At 37.8% G+C, this 19,862-nt stretch overlaps 1 protein-coding gene across 3 annotated transcripts in view; it reads right to left on the bottom strand.

Moving 5' to 3' along the window:
- The window catches only part of LOC150085722 (roundabout homolog 1-like), a 1,418,757-nt gene that overhangs the window by 72,943 nt on the left and 1,325,952 nt on the right, over nucleotides 1–19,862 (bottom strand). For all 3 annotated transcript variants that reach the window (XM_090374199.1, XM_090374201.1, XM_090374202.1), the window contains exon 25: nucleotides 11,364–11,552. In XM_090374199.1, the coding sequence (XP_090230325.1) occupies nucleotides 11,364–11,552 (189 nt within the window). The remainder of the gene's footprint in view (nucleotides 1–11,363; nucleotides 11,553–19,862) is intronic.

The following is a 19,862-nucleotide window of genomic DNA, read 5'->3' as shown; positions in this document are numbered from 1 at the left end:
ACAGCAGAAAGGATGCAAGTGGCTGAGCAAAGGATACAAGGAGCAATTAACCATAGATACTGCGGTTATGGAGCAAGCATACAAGAAGCACCGCAACATGCACACAGCCTACATCGATTATCGCAAGGCCTTCGACTCCGTGCCTCATAGCTGGCTAATAGAGGCACTGAAAATCTACAAAGTCAATCAGTTAGTGACAAACATCCTAGGAGAAACAATGTCAAAATGGAGTACAGTGAAACTTCTCCTAACGGACACCTCTTTTTAACGGACATCTCTCTCTCTCTACAATGGACATTTTCAAATTCCCCAACTCTCCTCTATTGGTTTTAATGTGTTTTCAGCTTCTGTCTAGCAGACATTCTCTGTAACGGATGCGGACAGGCAATGTGCACTGTTTCGTTTAGATTAGCACTTAATTTGATCTCCCAATAACGGACAGCAGGCGAGCTCACGGCCCTTTTTCTAGGAACGTTTCTTCCACGTATTGCCTCAATCGTGTGTTTATTTTCTATTTCCGATTCTCTGAATTTTATCAAGGTTTACGTCGCCGTTCTAAACCCTTTTTCAAGAATGTTAAGGCACGTGTAAAACTTCTGATGAATTCGGTGTGTGCATGGGGGGGATTTTGTCTGATTTTCGTCTTTTGAGTTTCAGTTTTCAGTTTTGTTCAGTGTCGTGTGAAGTGCACAATGTCTACTTGTAAACATTTAACTTTAAAAGATAAAGTCGAACTCATTAATGCGTATGATCGGCAAAAAAATAGTGTTTGCAATCTCGCTGCAAAATTCAAAATCGGGAAGACGCAGGTAAGCGACATCCTAAAGAAAAATGAACTGCTCAAACAATTTTGGCAACATGTAAATGATCAGGTTCAAAAATCATTCCCGAAAACTGTTGGACTTCAAATTTGTCGTGCACGTGCTAAAAAAATTCCCATTAATTTGAAGCTAAGGATATTAGGGAAAAGGCCTTGGAGGTTGAGAAATCTATGGGTGTAAATGAGTTCAAAGCTTCTGAGGGATGGCTAGACAAGTTCAAAACTCGGCATAAAATTTCTTGGAAAATCGTAAGTGGTGAAGGTGGATCTGTTGATACTGGGGTTATAACAGAGTGGACTGTCAAATTGGAAGATTTATGTCGTGATTTTGAAGCTAAGGATATTTACAACTGTGACGAAACAGGGTTGTTTTTTTAAAGCTCTTACTGAAAAAACAATGAGTCAAAAAAACAAAAAGTGCAAGGGCGGAAAAATTTCTAAGGAACGCTTGACTGTACTATTGTGTACAAATATGCTGGGAAACTTTGAACCACCTCTTGTTATAGGAAAACCACAAAATCCTTGTTGTTTCAAGGGGCATAAAGTTGAATCTTTTGAATGTTGACTGGAAGTCTAATAAAAAAGCGTGGATGACATGAGATATCATGAGCGAATGGATAAGTCACTTTAACCAAAACACAATTCGTCAAAACAGAAAAATTATTCTTTTCATGGATAATGCTGCATCTCACCCGCACATTGAATTGTCCAACATTCAAATCGTTTTTCTGCCACCAAACACATCTGCAGAGTGTCAGCCCTTGGATCAAGGGATAATAAAAAATTTTAAACTTCACTACAGAAAACGTGTTTTAAGACATCTCATTGCAAACATGAACGATGTAACATGTGCGAGTGACCTTGCAAAGAAAATCAGCATCCTAGATGCAATTCAATGGATTTCCTCTTCAGTAAACGCAATTAGAAAACGAACTGTCGTGAACTGTTTTGTAAAGTCTGGCTTCTCAAACGCAAAAATTGAAGTTGTGAACAGCAATGTGGAGCACCAAGAAGAACAAGAACTTCAACATCTATTGATAATGTACGATACTTCTGCTACAAGTGACCCTGGCTACAAAGATATAGACTCGAACCTCACTACAGAAGATGGTGCTCTAGATATCAACGACATTATCATCGATATTTTTCAAGAAGTTCCTCATGAGGATGAAGAAATGGAAGGAGGTCATTCTGTTGAAGAACATATTAACGACGAACACCGATGAAAATAGAAGAAGCGCTCATACAAATCAATCGTTTAAAAATGTTTTTCGCTGCTGAAGAAGATACTGAAGGACTTTCGATGGTTTCTTCACTCCAAACAAATGTTGAAAACAAAATTATCAGCCGGAAGAAGGTGCAGAAGAAAATAAGTGATTACTGTATGTATTTTTCTTAAGATAAAGTCATAATATGTATAGCACAATTGTATGTATATTATTTACAAAAATATTGTGCAAAATCCGTATATAATTTAATTTAACATTAAACGTTTAACGATTTTTCTTTATCTCTTGTGCGTGTAATTGTATATTATTTACAAAAATATTGCTCAAAATCTGTATATATTTTAATTTAATTTTACATTAACCGTTTAATGATTTTTCTTTCTTTCTTTTTTTTTTTTTCTCCCTCAGACTTCTTGTTAGCGGACCCTTCTCTCTAACGGACAGATTTTTGTTCCCCATGGCTGTCCGTTAAAGGGAAGTTTCACTGTACCACCATTAAAGTCGAAAACATCAGAATCCCCATCCACAGGCCAATCCCCATCAGGAGAGGAATCTTATCTTTCAGGGAGATGCCCTGAGCCCATTGTGATTCTGTCTAGCACTTAACCATGCTCAACAGTAGCAAGTACGGATATAACCTCAAAGAAGGAAGGAAAAACTTGTACACCCTCACCCACCTGATGTATATGGATGACATCAAGCTCTACGCGGAAACCGAGAAGCACCTTCAGAAACTACTCCAGATCACCAAAGAATTCAGCAAGGATATTAGGATGGAATTTGGTCTAGACAAATGAAAGACCCACGGATTGCGTCGGGGAAAATTTGTCAACCGCCACTACCAGCTGCAGAGTGGTAAACAGATCAAAGCTATGGCAGAGGGAGATGCCTACAAATAATTGGGGATGATGCAGGCTCAGCAGTTACAGCACAAGGAAATTAAGGCCTGCCTGACCGAAAAATACCATCAGAGACTCAGAAACCTGCTGAAAGCAAAGCTGAACGGAGGGAACACAGTTAAAGCCATAAACACCTATGTGGTCCCAGTGCTAAAATACTCCTTCGGGATCATAGATTGGACTAATAACAAGCTGGAGGATATCAAGAGAAAGACAAGGACAATGATGACCAAGAGCTGCCAACACCACCCGAGAGCTGTGTGGAAAGACTGACAATTGCCCGGGAAGAAGGAGGAAGGGGCCTGATAGACATCATTGAGCAACAGAAGACAGCAATAGTTAACCTGAAGGATTACTTCCAGAAACACACAGCAGCACTCCATCAGGCCATAAGGAAGAGAGACAAGCGATATACCCCACTTAACCTAAGCAAGGAGTCCCCCCAACCAGGAGGTACAAACAAAGCTAGAAAGATCAGCAGAGAAGACACTCCACGGCAGACACTACAATGATCTCCATCAGGGTCACATAGATGAAATTGCTTCCAATGCATGGCTCACGAGGGGGACACTCTTCCCCGAGACTGAAGGATTCATGCTCAACATCCAAGACCAGGTAATCAACACCAGAACTATAGAAAATACATCGCCAAAGAGACCAGAGTGTTAGATGACACATGTCAACGATGCCACTTGGCCTCAGAAAAGATCCAACACATCACCGCGGGATGCAAGGTGATCACCCAGACTGAGTACACTCATAGACACGACCAGGTAGCCAGGATAATACATCAGAAGCTAGCAAGGAAATACCAGTTGGTCGAAGAAAGTGTACCGTACTACAAGCACGAACTCCAGGCAGTACTAGAGACCCCAATCCACAAGTTGTACTGGGACCACGCCATAATAACGGATAGGACAATCCCACACAACAGACCGGACATAACTATTTTGGACAAAAAGGAAAAGGCTACCTATCTGATTGACATAGCGGTACCCAACACTGGTAACCTGCAGAAAATCCACGGGGAAAAAATCAGGAAGTACACGAACCTAAGAGAGAAAATCAAAGAGATGTGGCATATGCAACAAGTAACGACTATCCTGATCATCGTGTCAACCCCAGGTATGGTGCCAAAGACTAGACATAGGTCTCCCAGCGAACACCTACAAAGAATTCCAGAAATTCGTAATCCTGAACACCTTTAGGATTGTCGGAGAGTTCCTCGACCAACAGTAACATCAGCCATAACAACAACCACCCTGTGTACTTGGTAGCAATACCCATCACGAGGTGGAACCCCCAATCAGGGAGAAATAATATATGAGCAGCAATAATAATAATACTATATTTGCAATCTCCACTGGTGTTACATCACAGCCATTTACAGTTTTTTTTTTTTTTTTTTTTGATTTGGTAGTTATTGGCGCATCGGCTTCTGTGGCCATATTGCACCTCCCAAGGTTTTTGCAGTACTTTGATCCAAGCCCGAGGCGGGAATCGAACCCGCGACCTTTGGGTTGCCGGGCAGGTACTTTACCCACTCGGCTAGCCCGGTCGGCCCATTTACAGTGAGTATGGGAAGGTTGATGCATGATGTTTAGAGTATATACGTTGTATTTTGGCCCATATTGTTTGCGTTTTTGTAGTTCTTGTAATTGTGGAGGCGAAACGTGTCCATGCTTCCATTTTCTAGTTTCCCTAATACGTTTTGCTTTTGCCCAAGCCTGTTTAAAGCAGATGAGATTTGCTGTTGTAAACTTCCTGAAGATGTTCCAAGCTCTGTAGTTTTCTTTTTTAGCCATGCTGCATTCATTATTCCACCACAATTTTGAGCATGCTGATATTTTGTTGGATTGCTTTGGAATTGCTTGGTCTGCTGCCTGTAATATTTGGTTAGATATACATTCTGTGGCCAAGTTTATGGATGGTTGCCAGACCTGCTTTTCTTCCAGAATTGCTAGTTGTTTGTATATATTCCATTTTGCTTTGAAAAAGTTCCATTTGGCGGATCTTTCATTTCATCTTTATCATTTTTAGTCATGTGGTGCAAGGAAGCCTGAGGTTTTTGTTTCGCCAGGTAAAAAAAAAAAAAAAAAAAAAAAGAGTTACCCAGAGAGAGAGAGAGAGAGAGAAATCACCAAGCTCTGTTAGAAAAGTAGGGAATGTATCAGGCTGGCATATCACTGGGTAATGGTATACTACCCACCGGATTGCTATAGATAGGCCATCCAAATAGAGGATATATACAGGGTGTCTCAAAAATATTGGCACAAATGTTTATGGGAGGTAGGTAACATCTAAAGGAATGTGAATCGCATAGGAACCCATAACCGGAAACATCATGGGAAAGTAGTAGCAGAGGCACAAGACAGTAATTAGTGGCAAACATTTATTTGACATAATATTAACAATGGAGTACGAGAGGGATGCATTTCATGATGTTACAACAGATGCTCGAAGGTTTCACCATGAGACGCGATGCATGCGTGACACCGACGCAGCATGGATTGGCGGACACGGTCGAACACACCTGGAGTTTCTTTGACAGTAGCAGCAGTGCAGATGAGATCCATTTCCGTCTCCACAGGCGATTCATACACAATAGATTTGAGGGCTCCCACAGAAAGAAATCAAGGCTCCATAAATCAAGTGAGCGTGGGGGCCAGCAACGGGTCCACCATGGCCAATCCATCGACGTCCAAAATGCCTGTTCAAATGGTCACGAACACACCTTCCATAATGCCCCATCACGTTGAAACGAAATGTTGCGTCTCACATTTGCTGGAACATGGTCAAGTAACCCTGGTAGAACTTGTTCAAGAAAGATCTGATATTTAGAGGGGTTCATGCGGGATGGTAACAGGTATGGGCCGACTAAGCAGTCACTGACCATACCTTCCCACACATTTATTGTGAAGCAATGTTGTGCCGCATGGGGGCGCACACTGTGTGGGCCCTCTGTTATCAATACACTAGGTGCATGTCTGCCAGCTCACAGTTCGTATATCGATGCAGGCTCTTCGTGCGGCAACTACTGCTTGAATGAGTAAATCAGAAATTTTCCCTCTTGTGAACTGATGAACAGCGCCGTGTACTGACTTACGGTGACATTTCCGGTTATGGGTTCCTATGCGATTCACATTCCTTTAGACGTTACCTACCTCCCCTAAACATTTGTACCAATATTTTTGAGACACCCTGTAGATGATGAGCATAAAGAGACATCAATAGCTGAATAAACAATAGACATCAACAATGAACCTGTAGGTAAATGCATATAATTGTGTGCACCATTATTAAGAGTAATCAAATTGTGCCGGTCATGTAATTTTTCTATAATTTGTCCAAGTTTGTCCATGTTCTGATTTCCCATAACGGATGGTGACTGTCGAGGCCCCCTAGAATGAAGTAGGGTTGAGGAAGTTGTACTACTAGTTCTTCTATGTCGTCGTAATGTATTTATTTTGATTAGGGGGCAAGTATAACGAGAGTATAGTTAAGTCAAAATTATCGTTGACTCGTACTGCAACTGCCTCAAGGTTTGTTTTAATGGGAGTAGTTTGGGGGGGGGGGGGGGGGGGGGGTATTTGGGTGTTGATTATCAATGCTACACCTTCATGTGCTAGATTTTTCATGTTGTTTACAACACAACCTTGCCGAAGAACTGTATAGTTCCAGAGAGAAACAGTTATATATGGTGTTAGGTTGGTTTCCTGTAGGCAGAAAGCAGTATTGTGCGAGGAGGTCTTGGATGTCATAAAAAATATATATATTTTTTGCATCCAATTCCTTTGTGACCACATTGTAGTATCCAATAAAATTAGTCAGACAAGAATTCCCCTTAACAAACCCCTACCATGTGTCTGAACTATAACTGCAGTCTTGTCTAGATGTTCCTGCAGTGTTTTTAACCAGTGAATACATTATTTTCCCTGGAACAGAAGTTAAACTAACAGGTCTGAAATTACTCGTGTCACCCATTGATCCCCGTTTGTGAATTGGGGACACATTTGCAAATCTCCAGTCCATGGGGACCTCCCCTGAGTCTAAGGAAGCTTTCATAATCATGACTAAGAGTTTGCTTACTTCCTTTGCTGCCTCCTTTAATATAATTGTATTGATCCCATCTGTCCCAGGTGCCTTTTTTATGTTCAATTTCAACAATTTCGCCTCCACTTTGGTCTCAGTTATTACAAAATTATTTAGCTCCCTGCTAGAGTTGATAAGCTTCTGGCCTCCACTTCCCTACAGACTTCTTCATATGTGAATGTAGATATAAAATATCTCATTCAGTTTGTCAGCTACCTCAGCTTGTTCATCAACAATCAAGCCGTCATTCCAGCAGCTCTACATCCTTCCTAAATTGAGGCCTCCAGACCTGTATGCAGTTCTCAAGGTGTGGCCTGACCACACCTTGAGTATAGAGCAGGAATAAGGAGGTGATTGTCCCCTTATACAAGGGGACAATCAGCTCCATATCCCTGCTAGCAAAATTTCTGTATATCATTGAGAGGGGGATGACATGAAGTTCTCTCGGCAATGTAGACAGGCTGCTTAGGCAGCACAGATAAAGAGGTGATTTTCAATTGAATAAAGTGATGTTCAGGCCACATCTTGAATACTGCAATATAAAGATTAGTTAGAGATAGAAAAGGGTATTCATACCAAGAAAGTTTTGAGTTCTTTAAACTGCAGTGCCTTAAACTTAGGCATCTGGAAATAGACCTCAATGAAGCAGTAAGATTTTAAAATGGTTCGGTAATAGTCATTGCAACTAAATATTGATGGCAACTTTATCCTTTTTTGGACTACCCACATATGAAACAAATTTAAATTTAAAAATGATGGCTGCAAAACTTCCTGTATGGAAATTTTCCTTCCACTAAAGAGTAACCGATTGTTGAAACAAATGTCCACCTAGTGTTATGGAGGTAGAAAGTTTGAATAAATTTAAAAGAAATTTGAGTAAACTTATTATAAGGGATGGGAAAATGATTAATATGGCTCAAATTTGATGAAATTATATGGCATATGTTAAATAAAAATAAGTGGAAGCATAATTTTACTGAACTTCATAATGCTTCATGTAAATCTCTAATACTTACTTTGCAATGCTTTACAGCTTCATTCTGCAAAATTTTCACACATACATGTATAGGCAACCACATATAAATATATTTCATCCATATATTTAAGTTTTAATTTTACAAAAAAAAAAAAAAAAAGTTGGGGTAAAAAACAATAACAATGTAGCTCCCTGGTAATAAATGGTCTAGAAATTTAGTCAGCATGGCAATATTTTTAGTGAGGAAAACTGAATAAAATGATTCACACTGGCTGGTTTTCTTGATTACAGAGAATCATATAAACCAGTTAAAAATACATTTCCAGGCTATTTATTACCAGGGAGCTACATTGTTATTGATGCCTTTTGACTCCAACTTTTTTTTTTTTTTTTTTTTTGTAAAATAAAGGTCTAGTTGATAAATGTAATTAACTCTGTGATCTCACCTCACCATATCTCGTTTTTTCATATGCATAACCACATCTTGCATGGGGATAACACGAGATTACAAAAGTTCAGATTCCTGTAGCAAGTTTTCATTTTGGAAGTTATAACTGTTACCTGTTATAACTGTAAAGCAAAATGTTTTCTGTAAAGCAGGAGTGTTTTTGAAAGCAGGTCAGATATTATTCCATATTCCAAACATACCTGATCACATTTTCCAAATTCATCACTTAAAAAAAAAACAAAAAAACAAACACCTCATGGAATTTTACACAAATTAATGACAATATAATTTCAAGAAATAGTAGGTAACAGTGAAAACTACAATTTACTGTTATCTTCCTGATAACTAATCTTAATTAATCAAAACTAATCAAAATAGGCCCATGAAAATTCAGGATTTCTCTCTTACTATTTACAAATCAGGAACCAACATTATTGGCTAAGCTCATCAAAAGCAGTGTTGTTGTTTGGGGGAGATTTTCTTGGTGAACTGACTACTTTTGATCATATTGTGCCACTTTCCATGATATTATCTGTGATTTTTTTTGTTGCATGATATTTATATAAATGTATACCTAAGTTGACTTGCAGGTTTACGGACCTGCAAAGCAAGAGATAACTTACACGAGGAAATCCAACTCTGAGATTGGCCAACTTTGGCTTTGAATGGAGAGGCTTTTGAAAATTTCTAAAGCCTCGAAATAAGATTTGAACCCAGACCTCCCCAGATTGAGTTACAAGTGGCAGACCCCCATACTATAACAGAAGATAAAATTCAATGGCATAAAGACATATCACTATTTATGAAATTATACAAGGCACATATGTTTAAAACTTACATGAAAAGTACTGATTTGATATGACTGCATAGCATAGCATTTAACTATAGCATAATGCCCGTGTTTCCCAAATTTTTTAATCACGGAACACTTTTCATCTCACAATATATTTACAGAACACTTGTACATTTACGGAATACTTATGGAACACAAGTTTAGTGGAAGCCAAAGAACTGTTTGCTAATATTTTATTACATAAAATGCACTGTGCATCAGGAGCATCTTTATTTCCAACACACATAAAGCCGAAATTCAAATAACTGTCATCATACTTTCGTTTTGGTCTTTTGTTAGTTGGTTCCTGTTTTTTCACTTTGGATTTTTGGGGAACAAAAGGCTGCAATTGTTAATCCTAACTTTGAAGTGTGACAATATTGTGTTCGTTTTCATCGACCACAGTTACAATACTAGAAGTACTTTGCTTCTCATTTTAAAGTTCATTTTTTCAACGACAAATCCATGGTCATTTATTTTAATAATAATATTTCGAAATACTGATAATGATCAAAAAAAATTTATACAAGGAAGTGAGTTTAGTTATGATATCAGTTCGCTTTCTCCTCTCCTTCAACTAGTGTACTCCAGGCTAAATCATACGAATGGCATATTGGATCACTACAATGCTACTTTTTCGTAGATGTCATTACCTCTATGCAAAAGCTCAGCAAAATAAAATGTTCCGCAGTCTATTTGATTACACTACCCCACATGATTTTTACCTCCAGCAAATCAATGGTTGTTTCTGGTCAAGTTTTATGTTTGTTTGTTTGTTGTTTGTTTTTTGGTTTTTAGGAGCATTAGCAACTAAGTCCATATTGCTCCGGGAATATGCGGTGGTCATTCCCTGACCTTTCCGCATCGTCCATATTTGGTGGTCATGGGCTCGAACCCCGGTCTAATCAAGAAGTGTGTGCTACGCACTGCTGCTCCTTCCCACCTGGCTACAGAGGCACCAATTTAAAATCAATCAAAAAAATTTACTACAATAGTGGAACTTACTGTGAGAGAACTTAGAGAGAGAGAGAGAGAAAGATGAATATATTCCCAGCAAAAGCAACGTGTTCCATTGGTTGATCCACAAAAGGTTTTTCTTCCCCCTTTAGACATCAACTTGGACTGATTAAGAATTTCATTAAGGCACTGTATAAAGAAAGCAGAGAATTCACATATTTACTGAAAATGTTTCCAAATTTATCTCGTGCAAACCTGAAGGAAGGAATTTTCATAGGTCCTCAAATAAGAAAGCTCCTAAAAGATGAAGAATTTCAAAGGACCCTGAATGATGTTGAACTGGCTGCATGGAGATCTTTCAAGGCTGTGGTATACGGATTCCTCCGAAAGAGAAAAGAAAAGAACTATGAGCAACTGGTGACAAACTTGCTGAAATGTTACAAGGACATGGGGTGCCAAATGTCATTGAAAATGCATTTCCTTCATTCCCTTCTGGATTTCTTTCCTGAAAACTTAGCAAACATCAGTGATGAACAAGGAGAGTGCTTCCACCAGGACATATATGCAATGGAAAAACGATACCAAGGTCGCTGGGACTCTGCTATGATGCGAGATTACAGTTGGTTCCTTAAACAGGAAAGCAATCTGGAGTACAAAAGGAAATCATTGAGTGGGAAACACGTCTAAGTAACATATATTGTGTGTAATAATTACAATCATGTATGATGATATTGTATAAAAACAAGGAATTTAAAAAATGCATACATCTTTTGATGTAGATGTGATAGAAGTAAAAGATTGATATTTTCATAATCAGGACATTAATTTTGTTAAGAATAGCCAACTTTTGTTCCAGAGGTATGAAGAAAAAAAAAATTTGTCGGGTAGGGTTATTAGTCAATGCCAGTATATTTATAACTGAAATAAAATTAGGTTAAAAATTATAATGATACAAAAGTGGTGTATGCTACAAATATGCAAAATATTTATTTTAATATTATTTTTAATTATTAATTACGATTTTTCACGGAACACTTGTTCACATCTCACAGAAAACTAACTAGTGTTCCGTAGAACACAGTTTGGAAAACTGCTGGCATAAACACTTACCTAAACTTGGATCACAGATGAGAGAGCCGTCCACCCTATATCCAGCATTTTGAGCAGCTCGTGCAACAGCACTGGCAAAATCTGCATCTGTATAAAAAGATCCATCAGAGGAACTGGCTGCACTGGTCCTTGCACTGGTACATGAGCTGTTACTCTGGTCTGTAACGCTTGTCCAGGAAGGAACAGGGCCTGAAAATTTTGTAAACTTTAATTTTAGTTTAGTGGGTTTTAATTCTGGTGAATGTTCCATACACCCAGAATTTTCAATTTATCCTATTTACTAAATTAAATGGTTACATAGACAATATTTCTGTACCCATTTTGAAATTCTGTTCTCATTCTGAAGGTGATTATATCTTAATGCCACATAACATCTTCAAACTTGAGAAGAGAATTCCAAAGTGAAGAAAGCAGAGAATTCACATATTTACTGAAAATGTTTCCAAATTTATCTTGTGCAAATCTGAAGGAAGGAATTTTCATAGGTCCTCAAATAAGAAAGCTCCTAAAAGATGAAGAATTTGTACTCCTTACACTTAGCACTCTAAATTTAGTAAATTTAGAGTGCTAAGTGTAAGGAGTACAATTTCTAAATAAGGAAACATTCTCCATATTTGGCAGTTAATAAAGCAATTTTTTTTGGATAATTTCAACAGAGAGCTTAGTCTTATTTCTTAATATTATATATAGATTCCTTTTTCAACCATTTTTTCAGGAGTGCATGAATCATTTCACTGTTTGAAATTTTGCTCTAATGAATGATGCTAATCAGATCTTTGTTCAAATAAATTTTGCTGAATTTTTCTAATATACAGAAGTTGTATTTTCCCTTATTTTACTTAAATATAACTTTAAATGCATTTTAAAAAATACAACAGAGCAAGACTTGTTACCGTGTATGTTTGCCACTGCCACAGTTTCTCCCTGCTTTCTTGGTAAACAGATTAGGTTATTTCCTAAACCTTAGTTATAACTACATAAGTATAAGTGTATACATTAATGTTAAATAGAATTTTAATTTGAAGTATAATTATAATAAGTATAAGATTTTGGTAGATATACAGACAATCACTTCTGAATGTAGAAACATGCCATGTCCAGGGCCGTTACTAACACAGATGGGATATTGTGCTCCCAGATAACCTGAGCACCAGTTTTATATTCTTCAGTTATATACTTTTTACTTTCATACAACTAAAATTCTTCCACACACTGATTATTAGTGCAATATGAGGGCAGGAGCATCTATTTCTATTCTGATTACCTTCATAACCATTAGCTAAACAGCCAGACAATGACTTTTAACTATAACATATAGTATTTACATAAAATAAATATAATCTTATCTATGCAGTCAGTCGCAAGATAGGCGAGTAATTTCATACAAATTACTTATACAAAAACATCATAAATAACATATATACAGTCATCCCTCAATTTGTGCGGTTTTTTAATGTGCAGTTTTGCTATTGCATGGTCAGGTATTTACTACCAAAATTTTAGATTGCATTGCAAGTTTTGCTACCATTGCGATTTTTGTTTACAAAGCTTCAAAAATAGGAATGAAGAGCAGATTTTGAAATTTTTTTTATGTTTTTTACATGATTGAAGATTTCATTGAAGGAGAAACACATTTCACCATAATAATGCTAAATCCCACAGAATTACAGCTGTTGGTATTGTTGCAAATGCAATAAGATTGAGTTTACTACCTGTTTATAATTAGATTGCACTAACAGAATAGCCCAATAAACCAGAAAGTGCAAAGTGTTTTTATTGTTTTATGGTTCACTACCATAAAACAATATAAATGTGCTTTAGAGTCAGTTTTAAATGCCTATCACAAAGGCATTTAAAACTGATTCTTATAATGAAACATAGTAATAAACGGTGGTGTGTTTGTCGGGTTATTTTTGAAACAACTTCCACATTTGGGACCCCCCTCCCCCCATTATCTTGTTTTTTGGGACCCCCCTCCCCCCATTATCTGAACGTTAGCTGTTCAGACAAAATCTTTTTCTGGTTTGTGTAATGTAAAGTGTTTTAATTGGTAAGCATTGTTTTTGCTGATTTAATATTTCTTGTCTATATAAAGTGTGTTTCATTAGTGCCTAAAATGAAAAAAGCTACAACAAAAAAAATTTTAAATTTAGAGGAAAAATTAAAAATTGTTAAGGAGTTACAAAATGGCAAAAAGGTTGTGACATTGGCCAAGAAATACAGTATAAATGAATCTAGCATTCAATAAGCTAGGGAAAATTTTGAGAAAACTAAAAGTTCTCCTATCTGTTCCACATCATTTACTGCAAAAAGCACCGCAAAAGTGAGAAATCCGTTAATAGAGAAAACCGAAAAATTACTTTCTTTCAGGATAGAAGATCTTAATCAAAAGAGAATGCCCCTTAGTTCAGATATTATTCGCACCAAAGCTATGCAATTTTTAATCACTTACAAAAAGAAGAAGTAGGTCCATCCAATGCAGATGTCTTTCAGGCCAGTAAGGGCTGGGTCGACAATTTTAAAAAACGTTAAAGTCTTCACAATTTAAAATTAATGGGTGAAGCAACCAGTGCAGATACGGAAGCTGCTTCTTTGTATCTGAAAACATTAAAGGATGTTATTGTAACTGAGGGCTATCTAGCAAGTCAAATGTTTAATGCTGATGAGACTGGCTTATTTTGGAAGTGTATGCCAAGTCGAACATTAATTTCAAAAGAAGAGAAAACTACCCTATGTTTCGAAGCTGCAAAAGATAGGTTAACACTTTTGTTATGTGGCAATGCAGAGGGCGACTTTAAGTGTAAATTGATTCTAATTTATATATCAGAAAATCCTCGTGCTTTTAAAGGAATATCAAGACGCTGCTTACGAGTTCACTGGAAATCGGGCAAAAAAGCCTGGATGACAGCTAACCATCTTCGATGATTGGTTTTTAAATTTCTTTTGCATCAAAACAAAAAGATATTGCCTGAAGAAGAGCACAGCATTCAAATTTTGCTCATTCTTGACAATGCACCCAGTCATCCTGCACATTTGTTTGACCTGCACCCAAATGTGAAAGTTACCTTTGTAAAAATGTCTCCATTTTTACTTTTCGTTTGCCTTTGAGGGCTGCTATTTGGGCAAGTCACCTTATACTTTTGTCACTGCTATACTTGTAGTGTGATACTCACTCCGTGTATAAGGCTGTTTCTTTTTTTTTAGCGTGTGCCTGTTGGCACCACGCTAGGGAAAAACAGCGGTTGAAATACCATTCCATCTTTATGAGTCCAGCTAATTCACAGCAAGAGATCATTACTCAATCGGATTGGATGAACATCGTGGATATAATATTTAAAAAACAGTGAGAAAGTATGACTTTCATCGGAGAAAAGAAAGAGAGTAATGACAATTAAGAAACATACTTCAGGGTGAAATCTGAACCTTATAACTACGGGGTGACTGTTGTCTGGAAATTCCTTGTATAGGGGAACAGACTTTAGATCTAGTGACTACTGCTGGGCAGTCTGGAAATTTCACCGCTTACAGATGCGAGGTTCCTTTTTCTCCTCATAAGTTCTTTTTTTCACTGTCATATCTCCAAAATAACAGTCACTGGGATTTTCATTTCTCCACGAAATTGGTGTTTTGACCAATTTCAATTGGTCAAAACAATTGGCATTGGAAACCATAAAAGGTGGGGGACATATATATATATTCAAAGAGACAAAAGAGAGGTCGAACATATGGAAATGAAGAGAGACAGGTAGGGGAATGAAAAGACAGAGAGAGATTAGCATTAGCATTAGTAGAGGCATTTGATGCAAGAAAGCAAGCTTATGCAGCATCAGCAAAAAAAAAAAAAAAAACCCCATTTCCACTTCACCCCTCTGTTCGTTCAAAATACCTGTCCAGCTGAGCCTTAAACTTATTTAGGCTATCAACCTCCACCACAAGGGATGGCAGTCTGTTCCACCAACCAACCACCCGCTGGCTAAAGGCAAATTTCCGCACGTCTATCCTACATCTGTCTTTCCTCAATTTGAATTTATGCCCTCTCAGGTGATTTTTCTGAGCTAGAGGAAGAATCCCATCAGCATTGAGCATGCTTAAACCATTCAAGGCTTTATACACCTCTATCAGATCACCTCGCTGGTGCCTAGTCTCCAGACACTGTAATTTGCAAAACTTTAGCCTTTCCTCGTAAGAGCACCCCTTTGTTCCATTCACTAATCTTGTTGCCCTTCTCTGTACTCGTTCCAGCAGCTCTACATCCTTCTTGAAATGAGGCCTCCAGACCTGTATACAGTACTCTAGGTGTGGCCTGACCATTGCCTTATACAATGGAATAATCACCTCCTTATCCCTGCTGGAAAAATTCCTGTATATCATTGACAATACTCCATGAGCTACTCTTGCAGCCCGTCTGCACTGCTCAGAGAACTTCATATCTGCCTGCACAATCACCCCCAAGTCCCTTTCATTTTCTACCACTGTCAGCGTAGTACCACAGAGTTGATACGTTGCCCTGGGGTTGCTGTTTCCCATGTGTAGTACTTTACATTTGTCAATGTTAAACTTCATTTGCCACCTCTCAGCCCATCTGCTCAACCTTTCCAGATCCTGTTGCAGCAGTGTAGTGTCAGTAGTGTCCTTGACAACCCTGCCAACCTTTGTATCATCTGCAAACTTGGACATTAAGCTTGATATACCATCATCAATATCATTTATAAATACAGAAAACAATAATGGACCCAACACTGAGCCCTGAGGGACTCCACTAATAACATTAGTCCACGATGAGCAGTGTCCATTGATTACCACTCTCTGTCTTCTCCCACTCAACCACCCCTTTATCCATAGCAGCAATTTGCCTCTAATGTCACACTGCTCCAATTTGTGTAGCAGTCTTCCATGTGCAACAGTATCAAAAGCCTTTCTAAGATCCAAGTATATAATATCAAAGTTATTCCCTGCATCCAGTTCTTTTGTGACTGCATCATAGTATCCAATCAAGTTGGTCAGGCAAGACTTCCCCTTAACAAAACCATGCTGTGTCTGAGCTATAACTGAAGTCTTGTCTAAATGATCCTGCAGTGCTTCTTTAACCAGTGCCTCCATTAATTTTCCTGGAACAGAAGTTAAGCTCACAGGTCTATAGTTACTTGTGTCAGCCTTTGATCCTCCTTTGTGAATTGGGGTCACATTTGCACATTTCCAGTCTATGGGTACCTCCCCTGAGTCCAAGGAAGCTCTCATAATTATGGCTAAGGGTTTGCTTACTTCCTTTGCTGCCTCCTTTAATATAACTGGATAGATCCCATCCACCCCGGGTGCCTTTCTTGTGTTTATCTTCAACAGTTTCTCCTCCACTTTACTCCCAGTTATTTCAAGATTCTGTAGCTTACTGCTAGAGTTCAATACACCTCTGGCATTCCCCTTGCTGAATAACTCCTCATGTGTGAATGTCGATGCAAAATATTCATTTAGTTTGTTAGCTACCTGAGCAGGATCATCAACAGTTGACCCATCAATATCAAGTGGACCAATCTGATTCATCCCCTTCCTTCTAGAGTTTACATAAGTAAAGAACTCTTTGCTGTTTTTCTTTGCATCCCTTGCCAAGGATTTCTCGTAATCTGCCTTCGCCTTCCTAACCTCCTTTGTAACTTGGTTGCATATCAACTTGTATCTATCATAGGCTTCTGTGATACAGAGAGAGACATAGATACAGAGAGACATAGATACAGAGAGAGACACGGAGAAACCCAGAAGGAGACAAAGAGAATCTTGTCCTGTGCAAAGCACTTCTTTTTTTGAGGCTATCTCATCAAAAACGTTTTGAGAATCTTTTGCTGCTGGCTCCTGTTCCTAAACCCTATTCCTGAATATTGCAAAGATTATTCTGGTAAGTCTCACCCTCGAACTGGAGGATGATTACGACATGATAGTTTAATAGAATGAAAGTGTCGGACGTTCATCCCTGACTATTTATTTAATAGAGTCTACTGAGAAATATCCCTCCTCATAGAAACGTTCACTAAGGTAGCATCTATCTCACAACACAAGATTCACAAGAGCCATTTGTATTAGAATACCTTTGTAATAGAATACCGTAAGTTATGACTGTTAAATCTGTACAGTACACTTACACATACACCCAGATACTCGAACTGGAGGATGATTGTTGGCGCCAGGGAGTACGGGCAGCAGTGCCAACCGAAGATCACACGAAGAACACTGTTTGTTTGTTTGTTTAGTTGGTTTTTAGGAGCATTAGCAACTAAGGCCATGTTGCTCTGGAGATATGCAGTGGTCATTCCCTGACCTCTCCGCATCTTCCGTAATTTGTGGTCACGGGTTCAAACCCCGGTCTAATCAAGAAGCATGTGCTATGCACTGCTGCTCCTGCCCACCTGGCTACGGAGGCGGCCACAAAGAACGCTGACACGTTTATACACATGTATCATTAGCCTTATAGTATATCGTTTTATCCTCTTTGATAAGATATAGAGCTCTTATATAATCATATAACCATATTATTTCACACCTGGTTTGTATGCTAGAAGTAATAAACCATGTTTTGTTTAATCATCCTTGCCTCTTAGCCATTCTCTTGCTCCACGTTATCCACAACACGAGTTTTATAGTAAAAGAACCATAGTTTTGCGGCATTCTTAGGTTTAACTTATGGGAGGATTTCAGAATGAAAGACACAATGCCAATTCGATGTTGCGAGTTGATGTTGCTTGGATATTCTCCATGTTACAGAATAGGTCTTGAGAACATGAGATTGTTGTCCTAGTATATAAACCGCTAGTCAATCATATAAATCATAGGCGTTTTCTGGAACATCAATATTAATGATTAAACTTGCCCGGAAATCTTATTGTACACATTGCATTTTGAATAATATTAAGATTTGAATGTCTTAATCTCCATTTGAAGAATGATGTCCAGACAAACCCCTGTGGAACACCTTTGTTGCAGGAAATACAAGTTCATCAATTCAGCCGATGGACCAAGGTGTTATAGTTTCCTTTAAACTTTATTACCTAAAAGATCTTTTTTATAATTGGTAGAAGCTACTGATGGAATAGCCAGTCTTTCAATTCGAGATTATTGGCGGAATTATAACATTCTTCATGATGTAAAAAATATTGAATTTGCATGGGGCGAAGTTCAGAACTCAACAATGAATGAAGTGTGGAAAAAGCTGTGGCCACAAAGCTGCACTAAAGAAGCCTGGTCGAAATGCTGGATGTAATTGAGACTGTGAGAATTGGCAAAATGATTAGGGGAGAGGGATTTGAAGAACTGGAACCAGCAGATATCAGAGAAGTCCTTGAATCTCATAAAGAAAAATTATCAGTGGACGATATTTTTCCGCATTGTGAAGAAGATGACAAAAATGGTAAAAATGAAGAAGATGCACACAAAAATTTGACAGCAAAGAGACTAATTGAGTTTTTAAGACTTGCAAATCAGCTTAGCCAAGAAGTTCTGGATATGGATCCTAATTCGGAGAGGAGTTTAAATTTTCGTAGAACTTTATCATTAGCTTTAGTTCCTTATGCAGAAATTTATAAAGAAAAACAGCATGCTTCTAAGCAAACAATTTTAACAATTTTTTTTCAAAAAGTGCCAGATACTGTATCAAGTTTATCACAGGAAAACAGTGACAAAGAAGCAATAATTTAGATTAAAAGTCCAGAGGTAAGTATTAAAAAGATTAATGTTATGGACACATTTTCAATTTTTTTTTTTTCTTACTGAATGAAGACAATTATTTTCAATTTAATTTTTTTTGCACACTTTTTTTGTGTACAAGTACAGAACCCTCATTATGTCATATAAACCATGTTTTGCATTGAGCAGATTTGGACAGTGCAGTGTTTTCCTGAAACATATATATATATATATATATATATATATATATATATATATATATATTTAAAAATTGCATGGAAGTACAATGTAATTGTATTTACAAACTGTATCTATATAATATCGGTGTTTTGATACACCATAGATAACTCTTAATAAACTACAAAGTAGTTGTTGTAGGCATCATTTGCTGTTTCTCATATTGTGCTCTGCCTTCACGACGAGTTGCCATGATATTGCACTACTTCGAATAAGTAACTCTTCACTAATAGAGAAGACTATTGTTACTTATTCTCAGTTGAGTACCACCACCCAGACAGCACTGTTTCACGGCTACTGGCCGATCATCAGTGGGTGGGCAGGTACCCTGGTAATGCAGACATGACGACCCAGTTGTGAAGTTAATCACACAATATGAGAGATGCCAAGAGGTGTAGATGTCAATATTTAAAATAAATAAATGCACAAGGCATAATACTTTAAGAGTTTGGTATCTATATAATATCGGTGTTTTGATACACCATAGATAACTCTTAATAAACTACAAAGTAGTTGTTGTAGGCATCATTTGCTGTTTCTCATATTGTGCTCTGCCTTCACGACGAGTTGCCATGATATTGCACTACTTCGAAT

The sequence above is a fragment of the Mastigoproctus giganteus genome, chromosome 5 (genome assembly GCF_048544385.1).
Source record: "Mastigoproctus giganteus isolate SK-2022 chromosome 5, ASM4854438v1, whole genome shotgun sequence".
Lineage (NCBI taxonomy): Eukaryota > Metazoa > Arthropoda > Arachnida > Uropygi > Thelyphonidae > Mastigoproctus > Mastigoproctus giganteus.
The sequence above is the reverse complement of the archived record's forward strand: the minus strand, read 5'-3'. Positions and strand labels throughout refer to the sequence as shown.